The 25,939-nt window shown below is 45.1% G+C and overlaps 1 protein-coding gene across 1 annotated transcript in view; it reads left to right on the forward strand.

The window, feature by feature from the left end:
- Window positions 1-25,939, forward strand: part of STPG2 (sperm tail PG-rich repeat containing 2) — a 218,740-nt gene that overhangs the window by 63,177 nt on the left and 129,624 nt on the right. Inside the window, exon 11 of the mRNA XM_081020883.1 lies at window positions 23,605-23,770. Within this exon, the coding sequence (XP_080877009.1) occupies window positions 23,605-23,770 (166 nt within the window). The remainder of the gene's footprint in view (window positions 1-23,604; window positions 23,771-25,939) is intronic.

The raw sequence follows: 25,939 nt of genomic DNA on the forward strand, positions 1-25,939 counted from the left end.
GTTATATATTCCAAGGAGTTGTCACCTGACAGCTTTTACTACTTGTGCCTTGGTTTTTGATAAACGATTCAGCCTTGATAAAAACTAATTTTCAGATACTTCATGACAGGGCTTTGCCCAGCATCTTCCCCAGCAGCAGCTCTCAGCTAGCTCAGTCAAGCGAGCTCCGAAGCAGAACGCTGCTGTTAAAATATATGTGGCTGTCTGTATGCTGCAGCCTTTGATGAGTTCTTCTGTGGATAGGAAAGTGACTCATCTGAGGACTTGGGGCAGCTGATGGAAGGATCCCAAGTGCTCCCTGCAACAAGAGCCAAAGAGTAACACAGAATTGGTAGACCATAATCCTAGCATCCATCCGCACAAAAGTATCTCAACTTGGAGGAAAGACATATTGTGTATGATTGTAAGATTGGATTGAAGGAAGGAAGGAGAGGTCAGGCCCTATGTAACTACCTAATTGGGAAAACGAATCTGCCCAGCTTGTAATGCTTGAGTGTATTTGTGAATACAATACTTTTTAATCTTGGCAATTAAAACATTTTAATCTTGGATTCAAATATCAAAAGCTTTCTATCAGGTAATGCTGATTTGCCAGCTGTGATCTGATTTGCTAGCTGTCCTAGAAAGGACAGACCTTGCCTTTGTGACTCTAGTGCAGGGGTGGGTAAACTTCTTTTGTTCAAGGGCCATATTCACTCTTGGCCAGCCTGCCACAGGCTGCAAGCCAATGGGGAATGTGGCCAAAAGTGAGTTTAGTCACCCCACAGTTTCTTGTGTGCACACACACACAGAGGCACACAATCTGCCCCCCCCCCAAGCTGATCCATGTCCATGCTGTTGGGGATAAGATGGTCAGAGCATATGATGCTAAATGGATTGCACTGGCTCTCATTTCTAGGCCTAATTTAGTAAGAAGCTGGTGTTAACCTATAAAGCAGAGATGAGGGACCTGTGGCCCTCCACATATGGTGGGACTCCAGCTCCCATCAGCCCTACTCAAGATAGCCAGTGGTTAAGGATGATGGGGGTTGGACTCCAGTAACATTTGGAGGGCCACAGGTTCCCCATTCTGCTATAAAGCTAAAAAATGGCTTGGAACTAGGTTATCCAAAGGTTTGCCTTCACCTGCAGCAGCCTGAGTGTACTTTAAGATAAGCCTCAGCAACTCTTCTCAAATGCTTGCTGGTATGGTCTGTTAGGTTGTTGTTAGAAAAACACTGGGGCCTAATTTGAATAGTAGAATGTCTGGCATCTGGTGGGCGGGGCTTTTGTGTTCTGCTGCGGAATCGGCCCCTCCTTTTGTGTGTTCAGTTAAGTTCATTTAGAGAGACCAACTGTCAATCTTGCCTCATGACATTGTTTTAGTTTCTCTCAGGCAGTACGTTATTATGTTACAATTTTCTTTTATTATTAAAGCTTTGTTTGACATGTACGTGGACCGCTTACTTTGCTGAAAGAAAAGAAACTCTGCTGAAGAACGGTGGAATATCCTTAACTTGGGTGGGGTGAGTGAGGGGATATTGCCAGTCTGACAGGAGAATTGATTTTTTAAATCACCCCACCCTCCCCAACAGTTGTTATGTATAATTAAGAGGACCCTTGTAAGCGTGACCCCACGATTGTGTGCAGATGGCAGCTTCTTTTCCAGCTTTTAAACAGGCACTGGAAATGCATTTGTTTTGGAGAGGCTTTGAGTGAATATGCTGTCACATAATAGAATTTTAAATGGCTGAAGGATTTTTAAAGTTTGGCTGGTTTCAAATTAGTTTTGCTAAGCGGGCGTGTTTTAAGCCTTTCATTTTTTTCGGTTACTTTTATAACTTATATTAATTTCATCTAGGGTGGCGTTCAATGTTAGTCTTACTCAGAGTAGACCCACTGAAGTTAAATGAAGTGACTAACTTAGGTTCATTAATTTTGATGTGTCTTCTCTGAGTAGCACTTAAATTAGTTTGTTTTGTGTATTTTAACATTTAATAGAAGCTGCTTTAAGAAGGTAGTACCCTAAAAAAGAAGGTAAATAAACACACATTTGAAGCATAGGTTAAAAATAGAATAGGTTTTTATCCTACTCAGAGTGGGGTAGGCAAACCTATTAATTTCACTAGGTGTACTTTGAATAGGACTAGTATTGGATATAACCCTTTGTGAGTATTTTTGGAAAGTTTTCAGCACCCAAATAATTTGCTTATCCAGCTGGAACCTCAGTCTAATGTGGATTCTGTTGGCCTCTGGCAGAGCAAAATATTAAAGGAAGATACTCATTTATCTGAGAAAAAGACAAGATCATTTGATATAGTTACCTTTTGCTTTCATGACTCTTCTCTGGAAGTCATGGCCTCGAGAGAATACTGTTAAATTTCTTCTGCAGTAATTGCGTTCTGAGAGCTACCTCCGTGGATTTATTTTCTTTATACCGGGAGAGACAGTTTTAGGAAAATCAGAACAATACTTAATTTCTTTCCTGGTGCAGTTTCATTAGAATTTGTCCTCAAAACATTGACACAATGTGAAGGCTCCCTGAGCATCAGTGTCTGTCATAGTCCTATGCTGATCAGCCACAGCAGAGCTTAGTGGTGGGAGAGGCCAGCCAACCAGCCAGGTCTCAGGGAGGTACTTGCCTGGAGGCAGAATCCATATGCAAGGTTCACTCCAGTCCTAAGGTCAGGAGTATCTCAGTTCACATAGTCAGACGGTCTGGGGGTCCAGAAAGCCGAGAGTCCAAGGTCCCGAGAAGCAAGAACCAGCAAGGTCTGGCCAGGAACGACAGTTTTCTTTTTTACAGCAACTGACTGAGGCTGGAAACCCTGCTTAAGAAAACTGGAGCCAGCTGGTTCACATCAGGAGCAAGAAGGCTGATCAGCAGCAGGTAGAGTCACTGCCTTCTGCTCCTTCAGGCTGCTGCTCGACAGGTGAAACCGACTCCTGGCCCATGACAGTGTCCTTTCCTTCCCCATAAAATATCACAAATTATTTTTATGTCTCCCGTAAATTTGGGTAAGGCATGCGGGTGGTGCTGTGGGTTAAACCACAGAGCCTAGGACTTGCCGATCAGAAGGTTGGCGGTTCGAATCCCCGCAACGGGGTGAGCTCCTGTTACTTGGTCCCTGCTCCTGCCAACCTAGCAGTTCGAAAGCACATCAAAGTGCAAGTAGATAAATAAGTACTGCTTTGGCGGGAAGGTAAATGGCTTTTCCGTGCGCTGCTCTGGTTCGCTAGAAGCGGCTTAGTCATGCTGGCCACATGACCCGGAAGCTGTACGCCGGCTCCCTCGGCCAATAAAGTGAGATGAGCGCCGCAACCCCAGAGTCGGCCACGACTGTACCTAATGGTCAGGGGTCCCTTTACCTTTACCTTTAAGTTTGGGTATTGCATTACTTGGGCTTCTCATTATAGAAGAGAGGCAAAGACCTGGTGCATGAATAGCTCTTACTACCTTCATTCTCTGGGGACTCTCCAAAGTAGCATTTGCTGTGGCATAAGGGGATGCAGCCAGAAAGAAAACCTGGCTTCCCCCCTTTTACCCGTGGAGAAGGATTTTTGTCTATTGGCCTCTCTTGGATCCTGAACATGACTTTCAAAATGCAGGGCAGGTTTCCAAAAAATAAAATAAAAAATAGCACACACAGTTAAGTACTAGTCTTCTCAATACCTCTCATTCAAGTTTTTGTTGAAGGAAGACCAACTCGCTCACATGCATAACTGAATGCAAAGTTGGCAGCTGAGTTCTCCACTTCCCATATTATTGGTGTGCCCAGTGACTTCAAAATTTGAGCTGAGCATAAAAATTCTGTGGTTCTCATTTTATACTGATACATAAAACAAGGATGTGCACCTTTTTATATTACAAATATAAAGTGCAGTAAGATGCCCACGAGGAGCTAGATACCTTTTCCTAGGGGAGGTAGATACCACTTCTTCTTTTTTTATCTTAGTTCAGTTGTTTGTCTAGGCTGAGTTCAGTTAGATAGTACAACCGGCCAGTAAAGTGGATATATTTGTGCATCTGTCACTTGCCAGCTTTCAGGGATAGGCAGGAGTTCAGAGGGTGGGCAGGGGGGTGGTCCAGGGGAAGGAGCCAGTAATTTGTGGGGTTCTGTGCCATGCATGTGGCAGGAGGAAGAGGAAGGGGGTGGGCAGTCAGATGGAGGAAAAGTTACAGGAAGACACAGAGATTGAAGAGAGAATCCTAGGGTGTTATGTACTGAGTTGAATAGGATCCAAACTGTAGCAGTCTGATTGGTCCTAGAACAATAGGATCCAAAAGGCAGCAGTCTGATTGGTCCTAGAACAATAGGATTCAGAATGCAGCAGTCTGATTGGTCCTAGAACAATGCAGCAGTATGATTGGTTGGCAGGAACCACCCAATCCTGCTCCAGATAGAAGTGAATCCACAACCTGATTGGCTTACAGTAGAATTCCAGAATTAGCCAATCATGTGCAGCCCATTGTGTAAATAATGTATATAAAGCAGATACTGTGAGGGGACATTTATTCATTCCTCCTCACCACTATGAGCTGAATAAAGAGCATGAAATCACTTTGCGACTCTGAGTATATTTCACTGGCGACGAAGGTGGGATCCCGCTGAGCTGACTGCCACACACAGCACCGCAGCACCGCCAACTGCCGCACCGCTGCCTCGCACCGTGTATCCAGGCTTCAGCTCCGGGGCACAAGGAACTCAGAATGGCAGCCAACAGCAGCTTCTCGCCATTCAACCCAGCATCTGGAGACTGGGAAGCGTACGCCTCCCGTTTCACCTTCCTCCTAGAAGCCAAAGGGGTCACCGACGAAGAAGACGCCAAGAAGAGGGCGATATTCTTCAGCGTCTGCGGAGAGGAGACGTTTGAAATCGCCCGGGCTCTCCTTGCGCCTGAAGACGTCGCTACTGTTCCATACAAAACAATAATGGAACAGCTGAAGGGGCACTTTTCGCCGCAGCCCTCAGTGGTGGCTCGTCGAAATGCCTTCTACGCAAAGCGGCAAGCCCCTGGGGAAACCATAACTGGGTTTGTGACCTCTCTCCGCCAAGCCGCCCGGTTCTGCAACTTCTCAGAGCTGGAGAACATGCTTCGTGACCGCCTCGTCGGTGGCCTGAAGGATGAGAAGCTGCAACGACGCCTCTACGCTAAGAAGGACCTAACGTTCCAGGTCGCTCTGGAGGAGGCCCTGGCAACAGAAGCTGCCGAGAGGTCGACCCAAGAGGCACGGCCGAGCCTGCCATCCCAACCAAGGGTCCACCATGAAGACCTCACCGACGACTCAGGATCCGACAGGGAGGAGGTGCACCGAGTACAGCAGCGCACTCAAGCAGCGCACAGACCACAGCTGCCTCGACGAGAAGGAGGGAACTGCGCAAGCTGCGGGGAGAGTCACGAGAGGAGGACCTGCCGTTTCCGCAACGCAGAGTGCAGGCAGTGCAGAAAATCGGGACACATCGCCCGGGTGTGTCGGGCTCGGCCCACCCGACACCAGGCATCAGATGACCAATCCAAGAGCCCCAGGTCCCGGGGCCCAACGCACCAAGGCAACTCGACGGAGCTCACGGACTTCCAGGTATACCAGTTGCCCCACCCCAACGTAGAGAAAATTTATGTAGAGGTACAGATAGAGGGGGCCCCATGCCGCATGGAGCTTGACACGGGTTCAACTCTATCCATAATCTCGGCAAGGACCTTAAGGAAACTGTGTCCCACTGGGGGTCCCAAACTCAGGCCGGCCCCATTCACCCTCCGGGACTTCCAGAAACGTAAGGTCCCCACAATGGGGGTGGGGACCTTCAGGGTGCAATACCGAGGGCGGACGCGGCAACTGGACTTGCTTGTGGTCAAGGGCCCCTACATTAGCTTACTGGGATTGGCATGGTTTGGACCACTGGGGCTAGCTGTCACCGGGGTGAACCACACTAGCTTACAAGTGGACGTGGACGCCATATGCAAGGAATTTCCAGGGGTTTTCGATGGGAAATTGGGACAGTATACGGGCCCCCCCATTGCGCTACAGCTTGACCCCGCAGTACGACCGGTCAGGCTCAAGGCCCGCCGGGTCCCGTTCGCCTTGAAACCCCGTATAGACGAGGAATTGGACCGACTCGTAGAGCAAGGAGTGCTGGAGCCGGTGCCTAATGCTCCCTGGGAAACCCCAATCGTCACACCCGTCAAGCCTAATGGTTCGGTCCGCATCTGCGCAGACTACAGATGTACCATAAACAAGGCCCTCACGGCCCATGCATACCCAGTGCCAGTGGTCAGCCATGTCCTTGCCACCCTGGCTGGGTCGAAAATTTTTGGCAAGCTGGACTTGGCCCAAGCATATCAACAGCTGCCAGTAGATGAGGCCACAGCAGAGGCACAGACGATTGTGACGCACAGAGGAGCGTTCAGGGTAAAGCGGCTGCAATTCGGTGTCAGCGTGGCACCAGGCATATTCCAGAATATAATGGACTCTCTCCTTAAAGGGATTCCTGGCGTCACCCCCTTCTTCGATGATGTGTTGATTGCCGGCCCCACACCAGAGGAGTTTGAGGACCGCCTCCGCACCGTTCTGCACCGTTTCCAGACGGCGGGTCTCAAGGTGAAGCGGGAAAAATGTCTACTAGGAGTGCCTCAGGTGGACTTTCTGGGATTTATGGTGGACGCAGAAGGGGTCCACCCGACTGGGGACAAGGTACGGGCCATTTGTGATGCCCCAGCGCCCAAGAGCAAGACTGAACTTCAGGCCTTCTTGGGGCTATTGAACTTTTACCATTCCTTCCTTCCCCACAAGGCGGCGGTAGCGGAGCCCCTACACAGACTCCTGGACAAGCGGGCCCCTTGGGTGTGGGGCCAGCGCCAGGAGGCCGCATTCCAGGCAGTCAAGGACTTGCTTGTCTCAAACTCGGTCTTGGCACACTTCGACGAGAGGCTGCCGGTGGTGCTAGCATGCGACGCCTCACCCTATGGCATTGGAGCTGTCCTGGGGCACCAACTCCCGGATGGAAGAGAGGTACCGGTGGCGTACTTTTCCCAGACACTCAACACAACCGAGCGGAACTACTCGCAAATCGACAAGGAGGGTCTGGCAATCGTAAAGGGAGTAAAAAAATTCCATGATTTCTTGTACGGGCGGCCCTTCACCGTGGTGACTGACCACAAGCCGTTGCTTGGCTTGTTTGCCCCCGAAAAGCAGACCCCCCAAGTGCTGTCTCCTCGCGTCCTCAGGTGGTCAATTTTCCTTGCCAGCTACCAGTATGCACTGATTCACCGACCTGGGAAGGCGATGGGCCATGCGGACGCCCTCAGCAGGCTACCACTACCGGAAACAGGCCCTGACCCAGCACCTGCACAAGAGGTTATGAGCCTGGAACTGCTTCCCGACCGCCCCATTCAGGCACAAGAAGTTGCACACCATTCCAAGAAAGATAGGGTCATCTCCCGGGTCCTGGACTGGGTGTGGAGGGGATGGCCCAGCAGCAGCCCCGGGCCAGAATTCGCCGGCTACACAACCCGCAAACATGAACTGTCGGCCCACAAGGGGTGCCTGTTATGGGGAAGCAGAGTCGTTGTTCCCCAGCCCCTCCGCAAAAGGGTCCTCACAGCCCTACACGAGACACATCCAGGGGTAGTAAGAATGAAGGCCCTTGCCAGGAGTTATGTGTGGTGGCCGGGGATCGATGGAGAGATAGAGGCCTGGGTCAAACACTGCCAGGCCTGCCAAGAATCCCGCCCAGATCCCCCAAGGGCCCCAGTCCAGTCCTGGGAGTCCGCCCGAGCACCATGGTCACGCCTGCATGTGGATTTCGCTGGCCCCTTTCAGGGGAAAACATTCTTCATAGTGGTGGACTCCTACACCAAATGGCTGGAAGTCGCACTGGTACCGTCCACTTCCACGTCCGCAGCCATCCGGGTACTACGCAGGCTGTTTGCAACCCACGGGCTCCCTGACACTCTCGTCTCAGACAACGGGACTGCATTTACGTCAGGAGAATTCCAAACCTTCACAGCGCAGAACGCCATCCGCCACATCCGTTCGGCGCCGTTCCACCCTGCCACCAATGGCCAAGCAGAACGCATGGTGCGGACCACCAAGGACACCCTTCGCCGCATGACGCAAGGGGACTGGGAGTACCGCCTTGCCACATTCCTTCTAGCACAGCACAGCACCCCCAGCTCAACGACTGGCCGGAGCCCCGCTGAACTACTAATGGGTCGGCGCCTTGCAATCAGATTGGACCGCCTTCACCCCGATAGAGCTCAGGATGAGATAGTGGTGGGGGAAGGCAGGAACCCCCGGACCTTCGAGGCCCAGGACCCAGTGTACGCAAAGAATTTTGGGGCAGGCCCAGCATGGGTACCCGCCACAATCACCAGGGTCACTGGCCCCGTGTCGTACGAGGTGCTAACGGATGGGGGGCAATGCTGGCGCCGCCACTGCGACCAGATACGGCGACGATTCCCGGGAGAAAACCAGGAGGAGGACAGGTCAGAGGAGTCCCAAGGGAACAGCGGGGCAGTGAGGCCCATAGAGCAGGAGGGGCCAGCAGGAGAGGCAGAATCAGTAAATACAGAGAGGACCCGTGAGGCCGAAAGGACACCGGAACCAGAACCACGACTGAGCGAGCCGGTTGCACCAGACCAAACAGCCGCATCACAGCCAGCATCCTTGGAACACGAGCCAGAACCCGGAGCCCGGACCAGGGAACACCCCAGGCCACAACGCACACGTAGGCCGCCGGCATACCTTGAGGACTATGAATGCGACCTCCCGGGCAGGACTGGAACTTAGAGGGGAGGGGTGTTATGTACTGAGTTGAATAGGATCCAAACTGTAGCAGTCTGATTGGTCCTAGAACAATAGGATCCAAAAGGCAGCAGTCTGATTGGTCCTAGAACAATAGGATTCAGAATGCAGCAGTCTGATTGGTCCTAGAACAATGCAGCAGTATGATTGGTTGGCAGGAACCACCCAATCCTGCTCCAGATAGAAGTGAATCCACAACCTGATTGGCTTACAGTAGAATTCCAGAATTAGCCAATCATGTGCAGCCCATTGTGTAAATAATGTATATAAAGCAGATACTGTGAGGGGACATTTATTCATTCCTCCTCACCACTATGAGCTGAATAAAGAGCATGAAATCACTTTGCGACTCTGAGTATATTTCATAGAGAAAGTCGGGTCATTTCGAATCTCCCCTGTCACCTCCTCCACTGTCTTAAAGAATGAGGAGGGGCATAAAGGGACAGGAGCAGTTGGAGCTGACACATAGGAGAAGTAGCTGGTTGCTTGTGTGCATCAGTTGAGAGGGTTTAAATGTGCTGATGGAGGCATGGTTGTGTTGTTGCTCCAGCTGTTTGGGTCACAGCACAGGTTTGAAGGAGATGCCTAGCTAGCTGTTTAGCAGGAGCGGTGCATGTGACTTTTCACTTTAGGAGTTGATGTAATTGAGTGCTGTGCCAATAAATAACTAAACTTCCAATTGCGTGTCCTCATTGTGGGGCTGAGGGTACTTGAGACACTGTGTTGACTTGTCAGCACAGGATATAGAAAGCCTCTCCTCTTTCCTGAGGGGAGGGGTTGTGAGCGGGTTTTGCTTCTTGCACTTTGCAGTGGGTGTGGATGGTCCACTGCATCACAAAGAGTCCCTGACCTGCGTCATGCCCGCAGCCAGCCAATATGGCTGGCTGGGGGGAGTGGTTTGCTGTTCTTAAATGAGTGCGGGACTGTGGCTCAGCCTGTTTGTTTCCTGCACACACGGATCTCCCTCCCTCTATTCTTGTTCATTCCACACCTGACCTTGCTGTGGACCTCGGTTGGTCGCCTGTTGAAGGGGCCTAGTAGGAATTTTTTCCACTTGGCAGATTGGCACCAGCCATTTGTTTTTTTGCCTACCTCGTAGCAAATTGTCACAACTATGTAAAGTTTGGCTGTTAGGCATTAGAAAATGCATTGTGTGTTGGAGGAGAAGTTTTCAAGTTTCAAGTTTTATTGCGGCCAAAGCCAGTGACACTAAACACCACAAGATCAGACAACAAGAAATCAGCAACAACTTCAGAAAAGAAAAAAGGTTACACAAGGGAACTTCGCAGTGTGCCATTCAACAGAAGAGATTTACGCTTCTTAATTACTAAAGTGCAAAATTTAGCCACCTCATATGATATTGAGCTTGAGGAATCTTCCAGGAGGTATTTTCGAAGAATTTCAGGGGAGGATTCCAAATAATATTGAAGGGGTATAAATTTTGATAGAAGCGGTAAAATAAGTTGAGCTCGTTCTTCACTATAAAATTCGCAAGATAGAAGAATGTGTGATTCTACCTTATTAGACATACAAGGGCAGAGACGCGCATGCATTGGAACCCGCGTGAATTTGCCGTACAGGACTGCTGAGGGCATTGTCTCAAAGCGGGCTCTAGAGAAAGCCCATCTATAGGCTTCGTTAGTGATGTTAGTTAAGTAAGGGGCAGCTGCAAAATTAGGCCAAGCTTTTAAACATCTATACGTCTCCGGGAGTAGGGCGCCTTCTTGTTGTAATTCGATATCATAAAGTCTCCGAGTGATAGTAGCTTTTGCCTTGTTCAGAGTTCCAATAAAAAGATTTTCAGGGTTTAGGCCAGTTTGTTTGATCTTGTTAGTTATTTGCATAAGCCAAGGAGGATAGGGAACTGCGGCCAGGAAGCAAGATAATAGACCCTTAGGATTGTAATGGATTTTCAGCCAGAGGGATATTGCTTGTTCCCAGACTTTTAATTCCACTCTGGGCAGTCCTGCCTCTTGCCTTAAGACTGCATTAGGTGTACACTTAGGGGTAGCAAATAATGATCTTAAGAATTTAGATTGTACTGTTTCAAGGGTCTTAAGGTTGGCAGAGAGGCTAATTTGAGAGCCATATAGAAGTTGGGCTAAAGATTTTGCCTGAAAGACTGTTAGGGCCATCGGGAGGAAGCCAGCTCCTTTCCTTCTGAATAATCTAAGGATAGCATTTGCACTTCTTTCTGCTGATATAGCTGATGTGGTCAAGTGTGTTGACAATTTGGCATTATAAGAGAAAGTAATGCCTAAGTATTGGAAGGTCTTAGTCTGTTCAATGGCGTTTCCCTTTACGCTCCAATTATCTTTCCTGAAGGAGCGGTTAAAATGTACAATTTTGGTTTTGGCAAAGTTAATTGTTAACAGTTCAGTGTTACATTGGTCGCTAAACTTTCCTAAGGCACGTTTCAGACCCACTTTGGTTTGAGAGAGAAGAACAGCGTCATCCGCATACATTAAAACTGGTACTTTTCTGCCGTTAGAGAACACAGGGGGGTGGGTTTCAATTTCACGGCAGCATGTGACCAGGGAGTTAACATAGATGTTAAATAGGAATGGGGCTAATAGGCATCCTTGTCTAACTCCTCTTTGGACTGGGATTTCTCTAGAGAGTCTGCCGTCCTGTGCAAGTCTTATCTGGAGGGTATTGTTCTCATGAAGCTTAATCATCAGAAGTAATAACCTTCTGTTAATACCCATATTGGCCAATTTGGCCCAGAGCCTACTCCTGGATACAGAATCAAATGCTGTCTTTAGGTCCACAAAGGCCGCATATAATGACTTTTTCCAATATTTCGCATACTTATAGACAAAGTAATCTAACACTAAGCAGTGATCAATGGTGGAACGTCCGGATGTAAACCCTGCTTGTTCAATTTCTAGCAAGTTATTATGATCTAACCATTCACATAATTTTAGGCATAGATGTTTTGTATAAAGTTTACAGATCACATTCAGGAGACTAATTGGTCTATAATTAGATGGATCAGAGGGGTTGCCCTTTTTAAATATGGGAACAATTATAGCTAGTCCCCAATCTTTAGGGATTTCAGTTGTCTTATCTATATATGAAAATAGATTTGCAAGGACTGGGGCCCACCAGTTTATTTGCGCTTTCAGAAGTTCAGCGACAATGAAATCACTTCCTGGGGCTTTGCCAGATTTCATTTGTAGAATTAGCGAAGTGATTTCAGTTTCAGATGTTGGGGGCCATGGTGTATCATTATCTAAGGGGATGTTAAGCGGCGCAGAAGGACGATGTTCCCTAAACAGCACTTTATAGTGCTCTTCCCATGAATTTGCAGGGATTATTGTGCCCTCATTAGGAGCTTTGGTTTGACTAGAGATAATTTTCCAGAAGTTGGAATTGTCTTTTTCTATTGACGCTTTTATGAGGGCCTGCCAGATGAGAGAGTCTGCGGTTCTTTTTTTGGTTTTTAATAACTCTTTGTAGTTCTTTTTTTTAAGTTGTAACTCTAATTTAGTGATAGGGTTAGGATTTTGCTGGAAGACCTTAAAGCATTCCCTGAGTATAAGTTTTGCCTGAGTGCATTCGTGGTCAAACCATTTTTTATTGGTAGGGGAGTCATTTTGGTTAGATCTTCTGGGTCTTGACAATAACGGTTGGAGTTTTCGGGTTAATGTGTTATAATGGTCAATTGGGGAGGTCTCTTCAGTGTCGTTGGAAGTCAGATCAGCCCAGAGGAGTTGACCTTCCATTGATTGTGTCCAAATACCAAAATTGTTATTAACATAAGGGGACCATTTAATTCTGGATCTGCCTATTTGTTGTAAAGCACTAGGATCAGGAGTCTGCGGGGCAAGCCCACATCTAGAGGGTTCCCAAAATTCAGTCCTTTTGAGATTTAGGGGTAAATGGTCACTTTCGGTTCTTATATCTACAGTAAATTCAATATATTCATCGAAGAGTTCTTGGGAGACAAGGATGTAGTCAATAACAGAATGCCTTAAGCCTGACCAATAAGTAAATTGGCCAGGACAGTACCCCGAGGAGAGGCCGTTTAAAATAACAAGGTTTAATCTAAGTGCCATTAAAAAAAGACATGTACCAGCAAAATTGGTAACTGGGTCAAGTGAGTGACGCCTGAATAGGGGCCAATGTTCATCATTAGCATTTAGGGGACCCATTCCACTTTCCTTGATTAACTGTTCGTCTGAGTGGCCTAGCCTTGCATTAAAATCCCCACCAATAATTAAGGAGGCAGAGGGAAACTTATTTGAGACAAGGAGAATACAGTCTTCCAGTTCGTTCCAGATGTTTTTAAGATCAGTTTGTTTCATAAGTGGGTGAATATAAACATTGATGCATATGATCTTAAAATGGGTAGAGAATATTTTAACGGCTAAAATCCATTTTTTATCGATTTTCAATTGGATAGGGGAGGCTCCTAGATCTCTCGATACGAAGGTGCTCAAGCCTCCCGCCGGTCTTCCGCCTTTTGGGCCGATTGAGGCAGGGGAATGGAAAGCAAAGTAATTGTGTAGTTCAAAAGGATTTTGCATCCAGGTTTCTTGGAGCAGGATGATCTTGAACTGTGATACGTAGGTTAAAACGTCTTTGTCCCTTGTTTTCGATTGCCATCCAGCAACGTTCCAGGATAGTAGTAGGGGTGAGAGTCATTTTGTCTCTTCAATAGCATCTAGGACTTTCCCGGAGTCGTGGAAGATGCAGCCATTGGATGGTTGAGTCTTCGGTAATGTGATTAGGGGCGCCACAGAGATTTCGGCGTGGATTTCAGTTGGGCAGAGTGGGGGTGTGTGTTCTGCCGTGACCTGAGGAGATTCATGACCCATTTTTCGCTCCAAGTTAGGTGGAGTATTAGCCTCTTTTGTGGGTGCTAGGTCTTCAAAGTTGCGGAGACAGAGTAATAACTCATCTAGTCTATCCGTTATCTCTGTTTGTTCGGTTTTTGGCAGATGGGAGAAGGAGACAAGTAATTCCTGCTCCATCGAATTCTCAAGATGAGTAGCCTTTGATAGGAGGGGCATGGGGGTCTCTGTCCAACTAATTAGGTCTGAGGGTAGAGAGGTAGAGCTTGTAGTAGATGGAATGCCCTCATTTTTAATTGCTTAACTGGAGAGTAGGGAATAAGAGGGCAAATCTTAGTGTTGATAAAAACTCTTGTAATAAAAATTCCATAATTAGTCAGGTAGCTTCGTAGGGACATCATATAAGTTGGAAGCTTTTTAGAATCAAAGGTGAGCAGTATCCTCTGCATGTGTGGCTTACTGTAAATGTGGACAGTGGATTTCAGATCGATGGAAAGAGGATCTACGCCCAAAAGCACAGCTAGATGCCTTCTTGCGACATGTGTAGACGACCAGTTAACAACCTGACCTTTGAAGGGGAGGATAATTAAACAAAGTCTAGTGGCTTGTAACGAAAGATTATAGGAAGATATGGTGTGTAAATCTTCCATAGATTGTTCGTTTTCAGATTTGCAGCCAGTCTGCGGGGTTGAGCGCAATAGGGCAGGTACTCTGGGTGTTGGTTCGGCCCTATCCTCCGGTGAAACGTCTACAGGGCTGACATTAACTTTTGGGGATACAAAGGATGTAATCTTCTCTAAAGAGCCTTTGATGTCTCTTATGTATTTAAAGATACAGTCCACGGTTTTAGCCACTAGGTCTAACGTGGTAGAGTGTTCAAGTAGTAATTCAGAGAGATGGTTTGCTTGTTCTCCGATGCAGTCTTCCGCCTGAATGGGCATAGTTGGAACTTTTTTGGGACCTTTTGGTCTCGTGATGGTGTTGTTTAAGGAGTTAATGGGTTGTTTAGTGGGTGGTTCCTTCGGTGTAATTTCCTTATCTATTATCTCTGCTAATGGCGAGAAGCTGTTTGAGGTCGGAATATTAAAAGTGTCCTTTGTTTTTCCATAGAAGAATTCGCTGATTTTGGTTTGCTTGGTAAGGGGCAAGCATGCCATTTCCTCTAAGTCCTCAGATTCTCTGCAGCGTTTACCAACCCCCCTCCTCGCATCAGCAGGGCTGTCTAATTGCTGAGTCATCTCTCCCTTTGCCTCGCTCTTTTATCTTCCCTAAATTTTTCAAAGAGTCGAGGGAGTATTTTCTTGAAAGTATCCTATTCAAGGAGGAGTAGTGTGCCAAAGGTTATTGGCATAACACTAAATTATGCTCCGACTGTGCCTTGGAGGAGAAGTTGTGGCCATCACCTGCCCTTCCCCTTGATGGGTATTCCATTAAAGGAATCCAGCAGTTGTGGTTCCTGTCTGAAACCCAGGTGGTGGCTAGGGCCATGGCACAACCCTCCGGTGACTCTAGGGGAGAGCTCCCAGTTGATTTGCATCAACAAGCTCCCCCTACAGGTTGTTAACCCTTGTGTGACTCCCTGCAGAGCGGACAGGAGTTAAGTATAGTCAGTTCGGATCCATTGCCTAAGCCAATACCACTCACATTCTCTAACCAATAAAGTTGTGGCCTTTTTTAGCCCATTAACCTAAATTACTTGTGTCCACGTGTCTTATTTCATCACAAATAGGGGAGCGGGGCCTCGATTCACAACTCCTTCTGCAGAAATAAAATTTATTAAATGTGTTAATATGAATGGAAGACAAGAACTCTAGCTGATGCTATGAGACTAAGGTCAGGACTGAATTTAATTGGATTAATCAAGATTTTGGAAGCAGGAATAAATAAGAACTTTGTACCCTGAAACCCAGCACACGAGAAGTCACACAAATTGTATAATTGGCTTTATAACTGATATATATTTGGATGCGAATTGTAATTTGACATTGATAAAATGTGGCTGTTATTGGACTTCAGTAATTGAAAATTAATAAAAATTATTTAACAAAAAAAAAGACTTAACATGTCAGCCGAGGATCAGGGTTCATAATTATTTTTGTGTATGATTACCTCCTTAAGGACTGTAAAACATGCTGTGTGACTCACTCTAGCTATGGTGTCCTGCAAATGTTTTATTTTTGAAATACTAGGGTATATGAAGTATTTTTCCTTGTTTTTGAAGTACTCACAATAGCAAGTTAGAGAACAGACCTACTTTCAAAACATATTTGCCTTCTCCCAGGTGTATCATTTTCATTTATATTTGTAAAACTGAAGTAGATGGACTAGTACTCTAAAGTGCTCAATAATTTTCTTTTTGAATACAGAGGCATGTGTGTGTTTAATATATTAAAAAAATAAGACTGCCATTCCTAAATTTGGATGTAAGCAACTTTGACTGTGAAATTTCAAAACTTGATGATAATAATATTTAATAACAAAATTATCACCAGAATTTTTACATTTACTTTTGATATATGAAGCTGTAGAGTCACAATGACTGTGATCCAGACATTTAAAAATTATTCAATGAATAATGCAAAACACAATTTAGTGTAATCCTATAAAGTATATGAAAAAATTAAAAATAACTTTTGATCATGACAGTTCTTCAATAGTATTAATGAATGATAGACTCCTTTATAAAGTGTCTCATCTTTTTATGTCTGATATAGATATTAGTAAGATTACATTGCAGCCAGAATAAAATTGAATTACAATTACATGTCAGTCTTTTGTGCATTTCAGTATCTGAAACAGAGTTCAAAAACCTACAAGGACCATGATTGGATTTTTAAAGAACTTGTATGGGAGATTTTTTAGACTTTTTAATACAAAGCACTTGTTATCTGAACAGTTAGCTGATCTCAGATGCGCATCTGACTTGAAATATGCCAAGTTCCTGGATGCTGGTGAAGTATCTTTTCTGTATGGTTATGTGAAATATAAGTTGATATGAGACTTGGAACCTATGAAGGTGGGGATGTGATGAGGGAAATAGTATTAACCCAAAGCAAGGTTCCTAGTTGCTCAGACCAGAGAGTAAGCCTGATCTATAACTTTTTACAAGGACTATGAAATATCCTTCTCCAGCCTACTTGTGCAAGAAGGCTTCTGTGGTTGATGGCCATGACTCCCCTGTACTCAGAGCCGTAGCTAGGTGATCTTGCGCCCCTGGCAGAACTGTCCAGATTGCACCCCTTAGACACGGACAAATTGGCTCTTCTTTCTGCCTCTCCTCCAACCCCGCCCCCTTGCACCCAATCATTTCCTCACGCACTTCACCTTGTAGTGAATTCTTTTTTGTAATGAATTCTGATTGAAGGAGGCCAAAACAGAAAGAGGACACCAAGATGGGAAAGGCTGACCTAGATAGGTGTCTCCCCACTTACGCGCGGGTTACGTTCCGGGCTCCTGCGTGCATATGTGAAGTCACATAAAGTGGGGAGCACCCCACTGTAATAGGGAGGAGGGCATGGGAGCCAGTTCCTTGGGGCCAAGGTTCCTTTGCCCCCCTCCAAAATATTTGAGGTCACCCCCCGTTAATGGGCATTGCCATTCAGATAGTGTTTGTGTGCGCTCCGTCTCGTATTATACAGGGCGGTACTTATCCCCCATATATTTTATTCAAATTGGCACCCTTGAAGGAGTGTGTGTGAGAGGAGAGAGAGAGAAGTGACTCCAGAGTAGGCAGGCTTTGAAGTTGGCGACTTCCTCTGCCCCCCAGCACCCGGAGAGGCAGGGGGAGGGAAAGTGAGGTGGACCTTCCCGGCTCCAACCCCAAGTGAGGTCTGGGAGAGGCAGAGCTTGTGGCTCATGGCCAAACGGGATGGGGCGCTGGGGCACGCGCAAGTTCCCCCGCCAAGCTGCCCAGCCAGTCCAGTGCAGCACCCGGCTGCCAGGAGGGCCAAGGGGTGAGGGGAGCAGCTGGGAGCAGCTGCTGCCCAGTTCGCCCTCTTCCCTGCCCTGCCTGGGCTGCAGGTAGGGACCACTGGCTGGACAGGGTGCCTGGCGGAAGGTCTCAGCAGCTGATTTTGTAACCTCCCTCGCCTGCGCCCCTGGCGGGGGCCCACCTCACCACCCCCTAGCTACGGCCCTGCCTGTACTTCTTTACTTTGCCCAAAACTAATGGGAGGTGCACAGCTTAAATCCCCACCTTTCACCCTTTAGATTAGTTCAGGTCATTGGAGTCCTGATAGCTGGTTGGAAATGAGCCAGTGTCAAAGATTGTGGCCTACAAACCAAAGTACAGCATTCAGACTAGGGAAAGGGGTAATGAAGAGGGAGAGAGACAGAAAGCTATAGTCACACCCTGAGTTTAGGTTGCAAATGATGGCCTTTGGGAAGCCAAGAAGAATTTGGCTTTGCCCCGTTTGACTCTGAGAATAAATGAAGGTATTTGCAATTTTCCAGTAAAGTGTGGTTCATTTCAGAGTCAAAACAAACCAAACAGGGATTTTGCGTTCCAGCCTGTTTTTGGGTTCCCTAAATAGTAGAAGTGAGTGTGGAATGCTTCACTGCAATCGAAGATGAAGGCTGCTGGTCTCACCTGGCAATCTCATGTGGGAGAAAATTCCTTTAATATTCCAATTATGGTGATTAATTAAAGCTTCCAGATGAAGCGAAACTTGTTCATTAAACCTCCCTAAGGTGTATAGAAAAAGTGTTCACACTACTGTAACAGAGTGGCTCTCACATAATGCCCCAGTGTGCTTCCATAAATCAGGAAAACAGCTGTCCAAATAATGTCAAGTGTCAGTAAAAAGCTGAAGTAGAATGGGCCCACAAACACAGACAGAGACAGAAAACTGGAGGATGGATGAGTGAAAGGGACAAAAGAGCAGCAAGGCAGAGCAAGAAGCGAAATTTGAACCCCTTTTGAGCGGCAGGTGCTCTCATTTTTTTTCTTGTTGTTTATCACAATGTGATAACAAGAGGGGGGTGGAATGAAAGCTGCATCATCTTTAGTCATTGGATAGGGTAGTCCAGAGGAGTGAACATGAAAAATTGTGTGCAATGCTGTCTCTTCAATTTTGGTTCCCATTCTGCTGTCCACAGTTTCCATTTTGCCCATAATTCCCCATTCTTAATGCTATTGAAATCCTTGAGCTGAAGCTTATGTAACTGAGCACAGGATTATAGCTCAAATTTATATTCAAGTAGGAGACCTGACATTGAGGAAATCAAGGTGTGACTGAGAACATTAACTGACTTAGGTTGCATTTGCTTCTTTGGTTACCCTGTTTGATGGAAGAGAAGCTATACAATCAAGCTCTTAGAAAATGGGCTCTCGGAAAATGTTAAAACTATGCTACATAGAATCTTTCCACATATAACTTGTTTCTGGCTTCTTGTTTACATTCTGTAGGACAGGGTAGCTAACCATTTTTGGCCTGTTGTCTGCATTCTAGTTATGCAAGGCTCTAAGGTGCTCTATCATGCACCATACCTTAATCCGCATGTGCAGACTCCAAACCCACATGCAGATCCAGTGCTGGATCCTCCTCCACTTTCCAGATGGGTGATCGTTGGAAAGATTTAAATCTCTCCTCTGCTTAGGGCTGGGTTTGTAGTCTCACCTGATGATTAATCTCATGAGCATGGGGAGGGAGAAATTTGTATCCCACCCCTGACACTGACTTGAGTGAGTGTCAAAACTGAGATACAGGTTGATCCCTCCTCCTGCAAAAGCTGTACACCAATGAGATCTCTTCTCCTTCCTTCCCATGGAGAGGCTCACACAGCCATCATGTTACGAGAAGATGATAATGACAGAAGTTAGGGCAACCTGTCTGGAAAGCTGCTATGGCCTCTGGTTGGTCCACATCCACTATATGGTATCAAATGACCTAAAGTAGTAGTGGGGTCCACCAAATGTGTTGAACTGCAACTCACACCATCCTTAATTATTGGCAATGCTGTCTGGGGCTCTTGAAAGGCAGAATCCAACAATATCTGAAGGGCCCTTATCTAAGCAAAGCCTAGTTTGCTAATTTACAGCTTTTTAAAGGTAGATTATTTATTTGTTGACTCCGGGGATCATCATGTGAAGTGTCCAGGATATTGGTCTGAGCTTTTAACATATTTTCTCCCGACCCCATCTTTCCTCCTTTTACTATGTCACATCAGTGATTATGTTCTGCTGCTCAACAGAAGATCTGATATTGTGATTTTATCAAAGAACAGGACCTTATCAAAATGCAGGCATCTGGAAATAAAAATATAATTGTTCATCAATGTCCAAGTAAAAACACTCTCAAAGCAGTGTAAAATGAAACTGAATGGTTGGATGTTCCGATGGAAGCCTTTGCTGCATTTACAATTTTAAGTCCTTTTGCTTGCGACATTTGATACTTAACCAAGAATTATTGTCGTCATTATTAATACTAATGTTTCTTTGATGTTGATTAAAAATATTAATATAGCAACTTAGCAGAAAGGGTTTATACATGATGGAAGAGTAAATGTTTTAGCTTAATTGGAAACTATTAAATTTGAAGTAAACAGGTTCATCTTGGATAATAAATTAGCACTCTTCAATTGGAATGAAGCGAGAACTGTTAAGAATTGCTGAATAAGGAAATACATTATCACTTCACACTCAGTATATAAATGTAAATAATCATCTGGCTGCACATTTTTTATAAGCACAATTCCTAATGTTAGATTGAGGCTCTTGCTTGCTGTGCTGTTGCATTTGTTACAGAAAAAAATGGGTACTTGGTGGTGTTTGGTGGATTTTTCCTTCCCCCATTGTATTTCATGCATCTATCTTTTTTTGTAGCAATTATTCTAGTTGTATTTAAGACTCCTAAAATGTAGAACTTGAATGGGCACCATTATCAAGGTTGTACTTAGAAATTCCATTGATGGTGCTAGGTAAATACTTCAATTAATAAACACACACACACACACACACACACACATGCAAGCACCAGAGGACTGAGCTATCATTTTTGGTAGATTTCATAACTGAGTGGTGCTGAGGTCTGGGAAGACTTGGCCTTTGAGAAATTTCTCTTCCAGATCTACCCTTCAGTTACTTCTCAGTAGGTTGACCTGTTGTCTGTCTACAGGTAGACATGGCATCCAGACAGAAAAAAGATAACCAAAAATATATGTACAAAAAATACAAAGCCAACAAGTTCTGCATTTGAAAACTACTGGTAACACAGAAATCCTAGAACACCTCCCCACCACATACATTAATGTACCCCAGATGGGTGGGGTATAAATAATAAATTATTATTATTATTATTATTATTAAACCAAGAGTTAAAACACTAAAGGAAATATCAATTTGCAGTTAAACAAGACAAATGCAGAGAAAAATCTAAATGAAAAGAGGCAACTGTCAGTAGCCATTAAGAGGGAAAATGCTCCAAGCAAAAGGACAACTCCAAAAATGGAGTTGTACAATTATAAAATTAAGCATTTCATTTTTGTATGTGTAATGTAACGGAGGGTGTTGCTTACTTTTTTCATTGTTAACATAAGCAATAAAGGAAGGAATGTCTTGCTGAAATAAATTTGTCTCACTTAGAGATTCCATGTAATACTCACATTTTCTGCACCAACTTCTTCATGAAAGCAATATTCCACACCTTGTGATACTGGTATATCAAGGTGGTACTACACAGATTGCTCCAGTATTTAGTCATGGCCAACCTGGCCACCACCAGCAAATGAACAATCGGGTCTTCAGGGTCTGCATTTATGTCTACAAAGACATTTAAAAGCACCAGCTACAGGTTCATAGTTGCATCTTGAGATGCAATTTTCTGAACCTCCTGGGAAACAACAGTCGAGAACAGCTAAGCTTGAGGGCAAGTCCACCACATATGGAAATATGTATCCAGATTTTTGTTATGCAGCACTGAAGCCCTCAACTAAATCTCTGGCTCCTTGCAGCCCTTAATTAATTAATTTACTGCTGGAGTCACCTTCACAGCCTCTCTGAATTTCCCTAAACATGCCCCCAACACACCAGGATAACAATACTGGACTATATTTCAGAGCTGTCATATATAACTCTGACTCATCCCTCCCACCAGCAAAATGACCAAAGCAACACTGAGATACTTAGCAGGGCTTATTTAATTGATGCGCTCTGTCAAAGCCTTAATAATAATGGACTTTATCAGCATTGGAAGGGTAATTTTTAAAATGTTTATAACCTGGGGCGAGTTGGGGGGAATCCACCCTCCATGAAATAAAGCCTGGAAAGATGTTCTTTTGTCAGCATTTGTTTTTGGATCGACACACTACTGTTTAGTCACAGCTACACTAAATCCTAGATATCTGAATTTTGTTTTGGGCAGCAACCACTTCTCTGCCAGGGAAGATCAACATTAAAAAAGCTTTAAAATGAGTCAGGAAGCCCGTGGGTGTGCCGCTGTAAACGTTTCTCTTTTTTTTGGTCTAATTAGCTAGATCAGTTTTCTTAAATGTAAATCATAGCTGTGATTTGATTCATTGACTAAAATCACTGAAGCTAATTTCTCACAAAGCAAACGAGCAGAACAGTACCTGCACATTTCGTTTCTTAACTTGAGTTGAAGGAGGGCTGGCATGTATAGCAGAAAACTCTGTTTCCTAAGAGTGGCAAGAATTATATAATCCCTGTTACTTGCAGTTCGTGTCCTCAATGCTTATTGCTAATTATCCAGTATGAATGTTGCATGTATAACTAGTCTGAAGTATTCAAAAGGCGGTAGACGAGCAATTCATAGGTAAATTGTTGATAAAACTGCGGTCCCTCTACCTCCCTGATAGACCAGGATGCAGTGTGACTGACATGACACTGCAAAAGAGAAATAGTTTTCATCTCACTGCACAGATGTGACATTATGGTTTAGACTACTGTTTCTCAACCTTTTTCTGACGTGGCCCCCTTCCAACCTTGTTTCCTTTCTATGCCCCAACCCTTTCCTACTGGTAGAAAGGTAACCATTTAAATGTTTTGTTTGTAAGTAGAACATATTTCGTTTATAATTTTTATAATTTATACAAAACACAGTCACAGAAAAATGTGTATTTCTTGATCAATGTACTTGGTGACTAGAAAAAAGCTTTTTTATATCCAGTTCTATTGCTGTGAGGGATAACCGAATATCACCTCTGTCCATTATGTTAAGGTGATTCTGCATTAGGCTGAGTAAATAACTCACACGACTGAAACCTGAGTACTGTATACCAAATACAAAGTAGAAAATGCCATGAAAAACAATTTTGCTTGATCCCGAAAGTGTGGAAACCTTTTAGCTAGTGTACTCTTTAGCCGACAATGGTCTGCAGCAACATACCTCCTTTCTCAGTAATGGTTGCATGACAAAACAGCACCCCACACCCCTTGCCTGTGACAAACGAGATGCAGATAGCTTGGTGCATACAGTGGTGGAGTGCAGAAGTGGGAGGGAGAAGGAAGTAGAAGCGATGTTGCCGCAGAGTGCACGTGGTGATCCATCCACTAGGAAGCACATTCACTTCACTCTACTTTTCTATTTTTCTATTTTCTATTTTTTCTCTATTTTCTTCACTTCTCTGTTTTTCTTCTCTGTTTTCTTTACTTCTCGCTTCCCTCTGTGGCCTCCTCTCAAGCCATGGCCCCCCATTTACACAATTTTCACCTATGCCCCCCTTTGGAATATCCTGCAGGCCCCCGGTTGGTAAACACTGTTTAGACCACGATTTCAGTGCAGTTGCATAACTCCATTGGTGCTGCAGTTGTTGCACTGCATTCCATCGTAAACACATCATTGCTAGCACATCGGCTCATATGAACTAGGTGCTTGTTTTTAAGTTAGCAGATGCCTTTTTGTAGCTTGTGGTTTCCCTACAATGGACACAGAACTTGTGATGCCTGTAAAATGTACACTAAGTGCTAAGCTGCTTCAACTGCCCTGGGATCTTTGGAGAAAGGGCAGTGTATAACTCAAATGAATGAATAAAAGCAAATAACTGATAATTTCTTCAATATTACAGGAAGCTCCACCACCAGGCTCCTATGATGTTCAGAAATCATTTGAGAAATCCCAGTGTAAAAGTGAATACATGGCGCCCCGAACTGCCACGGCTAAAAGGAAGCATACTTCTTTTCTCAGTGGCTCAATTAGGCACGGTATATGTGAGGCCAAGAAGGATATGCCAGGTAGGTCAATTGCATGTTTTCCTCATATTTTTCAAAACTACAACTGCAAAATATTGTAAGAGCAGGGAGATTGTGTATATTACTGCTTTTATAGGTGTTATGTACTGAAGTTCTCACCCTGGGCCAGCAGGGGGATCATAGAATCATAGAGTTGGAATAGACCACAAGGGCCATCGAGTCCAACCCCCTGCCAAGCAGGAAACACCATCAGAGCACTCCTGACATATGGTTGTCAAGCCTCTGCTTAAAGACCTCCAAAGAAGGAGACTCCACCACACCCCTTGGCAGAAAATTCCACTGTCGAACAGCTCTTACTGTCAGGAAGTTCTTCCTAATGTTTAGGTGGAATCTTCTTTCTTGTAGTTTGGATCCATTGCTCTGTGTCCGCTTCTCTGGAGCAGCAGAAAACAACCTTTCTCCCTCCTCTTTATGACATCCTTTTATATATTTGAACATGGCTATCATATCACCCCTTAACCTCCTCTTCTCCAGGCTAAACATGCCCAGCTCCCTTAGCCGTTCCTCATAAGGCATCGTTTCCAGTCCTTTGACCATTTTGGTTGCCCTCCTCTGGACACGTTCCAGTTTGTCAGTGTCCTTCTTGAACTGTGGTGCCCAGAACTGGACACAGTACTCCAGGTGAGGTCTGACCAGAGCAGAATACAGTGGCACTATTACTTCCCTTGATCTAGATGCTATACTCCTATTGATGCAGCCCAGAATTGCATTGGCTTTTTTAGCTGCCGCGTCACACTGTTGGCTCATGTCAAGTTTGTGGTCCACCAAGACTCCTAGATCCTTTTCACATGTACTGCTCTCAAGCCAGGTGTCACCCATCTTGTAATTGTGCCTCTCATTTTTTTTGCCGAAGTGCAATACTTTACATTTCTCCCTGTTAAAATTCATCTTGTTTGTTTTTGCCCAGTTCTCTAATCTGTCAAGGTCGTTTTGAAGTGTGATCCTGTCCTCTGGGGTGTTAGCCACCCCTCCCAGTTTGGTGTCATCTGCAAATTTGATCAGGATGCCCTTGAGTCCATCATCCAAGTCGTTGATAAAGATGTTGAATAAAACTGGGCCCAAGACAGAACCCTGTGGCACCCCACTAGTCACTCTTCTCCAGGATGAAGAGGAACCATTGATGAGCACCCTTTGGGTTCGGTCAGTCAGCCAGTTACAAATCCACTGAGTGGTAGCATAGTCAAGACCGCATTTTACCAGCTTCTTTACAAGAATATCATGGTGCACCTTGTCGAATGCCTTGCTGAAATCAAGGTAGGCTACATCCACTGCGTTCCCTTCATCTACCAGGCTTGTAATTCTGTCAAAAAACGAGATCAGGTTAGTCTGACATGACTTATTTTTCAGAAATCCATGCTGACTATTGGTGATCACAGCATTCCTTTCTAGGTGCTCACAGACTGTTTGCTTAATGATCTGCTCCAGAATCTTCCCTGGTATTGATGTCAGACTGACTGGGCGGTAATTATTTGGGTCCTCTCTTTCCCCCTTTTTGAAAATAGGGACAACATTTGCCCTCCTCCAGTCTGCCGGGACTTCGCCTGTTCTCCAGGAATTCTCAAAGATGACTGCCAGTGGTTCTGAGATCACATCTGCCAGTTCTTTTAATATTCTTGGATGCAGTTCATCTGGCCCTGGAGACTTGAATACATCTAAACTAGCCAAGTATTCTTGTACTATCTCCTTAGTTATTCTGGGCTGTGTTTCCTCTGCTGAATCATTTGCTCCAAATTCTTCAGGTCGGGCATTGTTTTCTTTATCGGAGAAGACTGAGGCAAAGAAGGCATTGAGGAGTTCAGCTCTTTCTGTGTCCCCTGTTTGCATTTCACCATCTTCTCCTCTGAGTGACCCCACTGTTTCTTTGTTCTTCCTTTTGCTACGGACATACCCATAAAAGCCTTTTTTGTTGCTTTTAACCTCTCTAGCAAGCCTGAGTTCATTCTGTGCTTTAGCTTTTCTGACTTTGTGTCTACATGTGCTGGCTATTTGTTTGAATTCCTCTTTGGTGGTTTCCCCCCTTTTCCATTTTTTGTACACATCCTTTTTTAATCTTAACTCAGTTAAAAGTTCTTTAGATAGCCACCCAGGCTTCTTTAGGCACCTTCCATGTTTCCGTCTCATTGGTATTGCCTGAAGTTGTGCTTTTACTAT

The sequence above is a fragment of the Podarcis pityusensis genome (assembly GCF_964106645.2).
Source record: "Podarcis pityusensis genome assembly, chromosome: 9".
In the NCBI taxonomy this organism is placed as follows: domain Eukaryota; kingdom Metazoa; phylum Chordata; class Lepidosauria; order Squamata; family Lacertidae; genus Podarcis; species Podarcis pityusensis.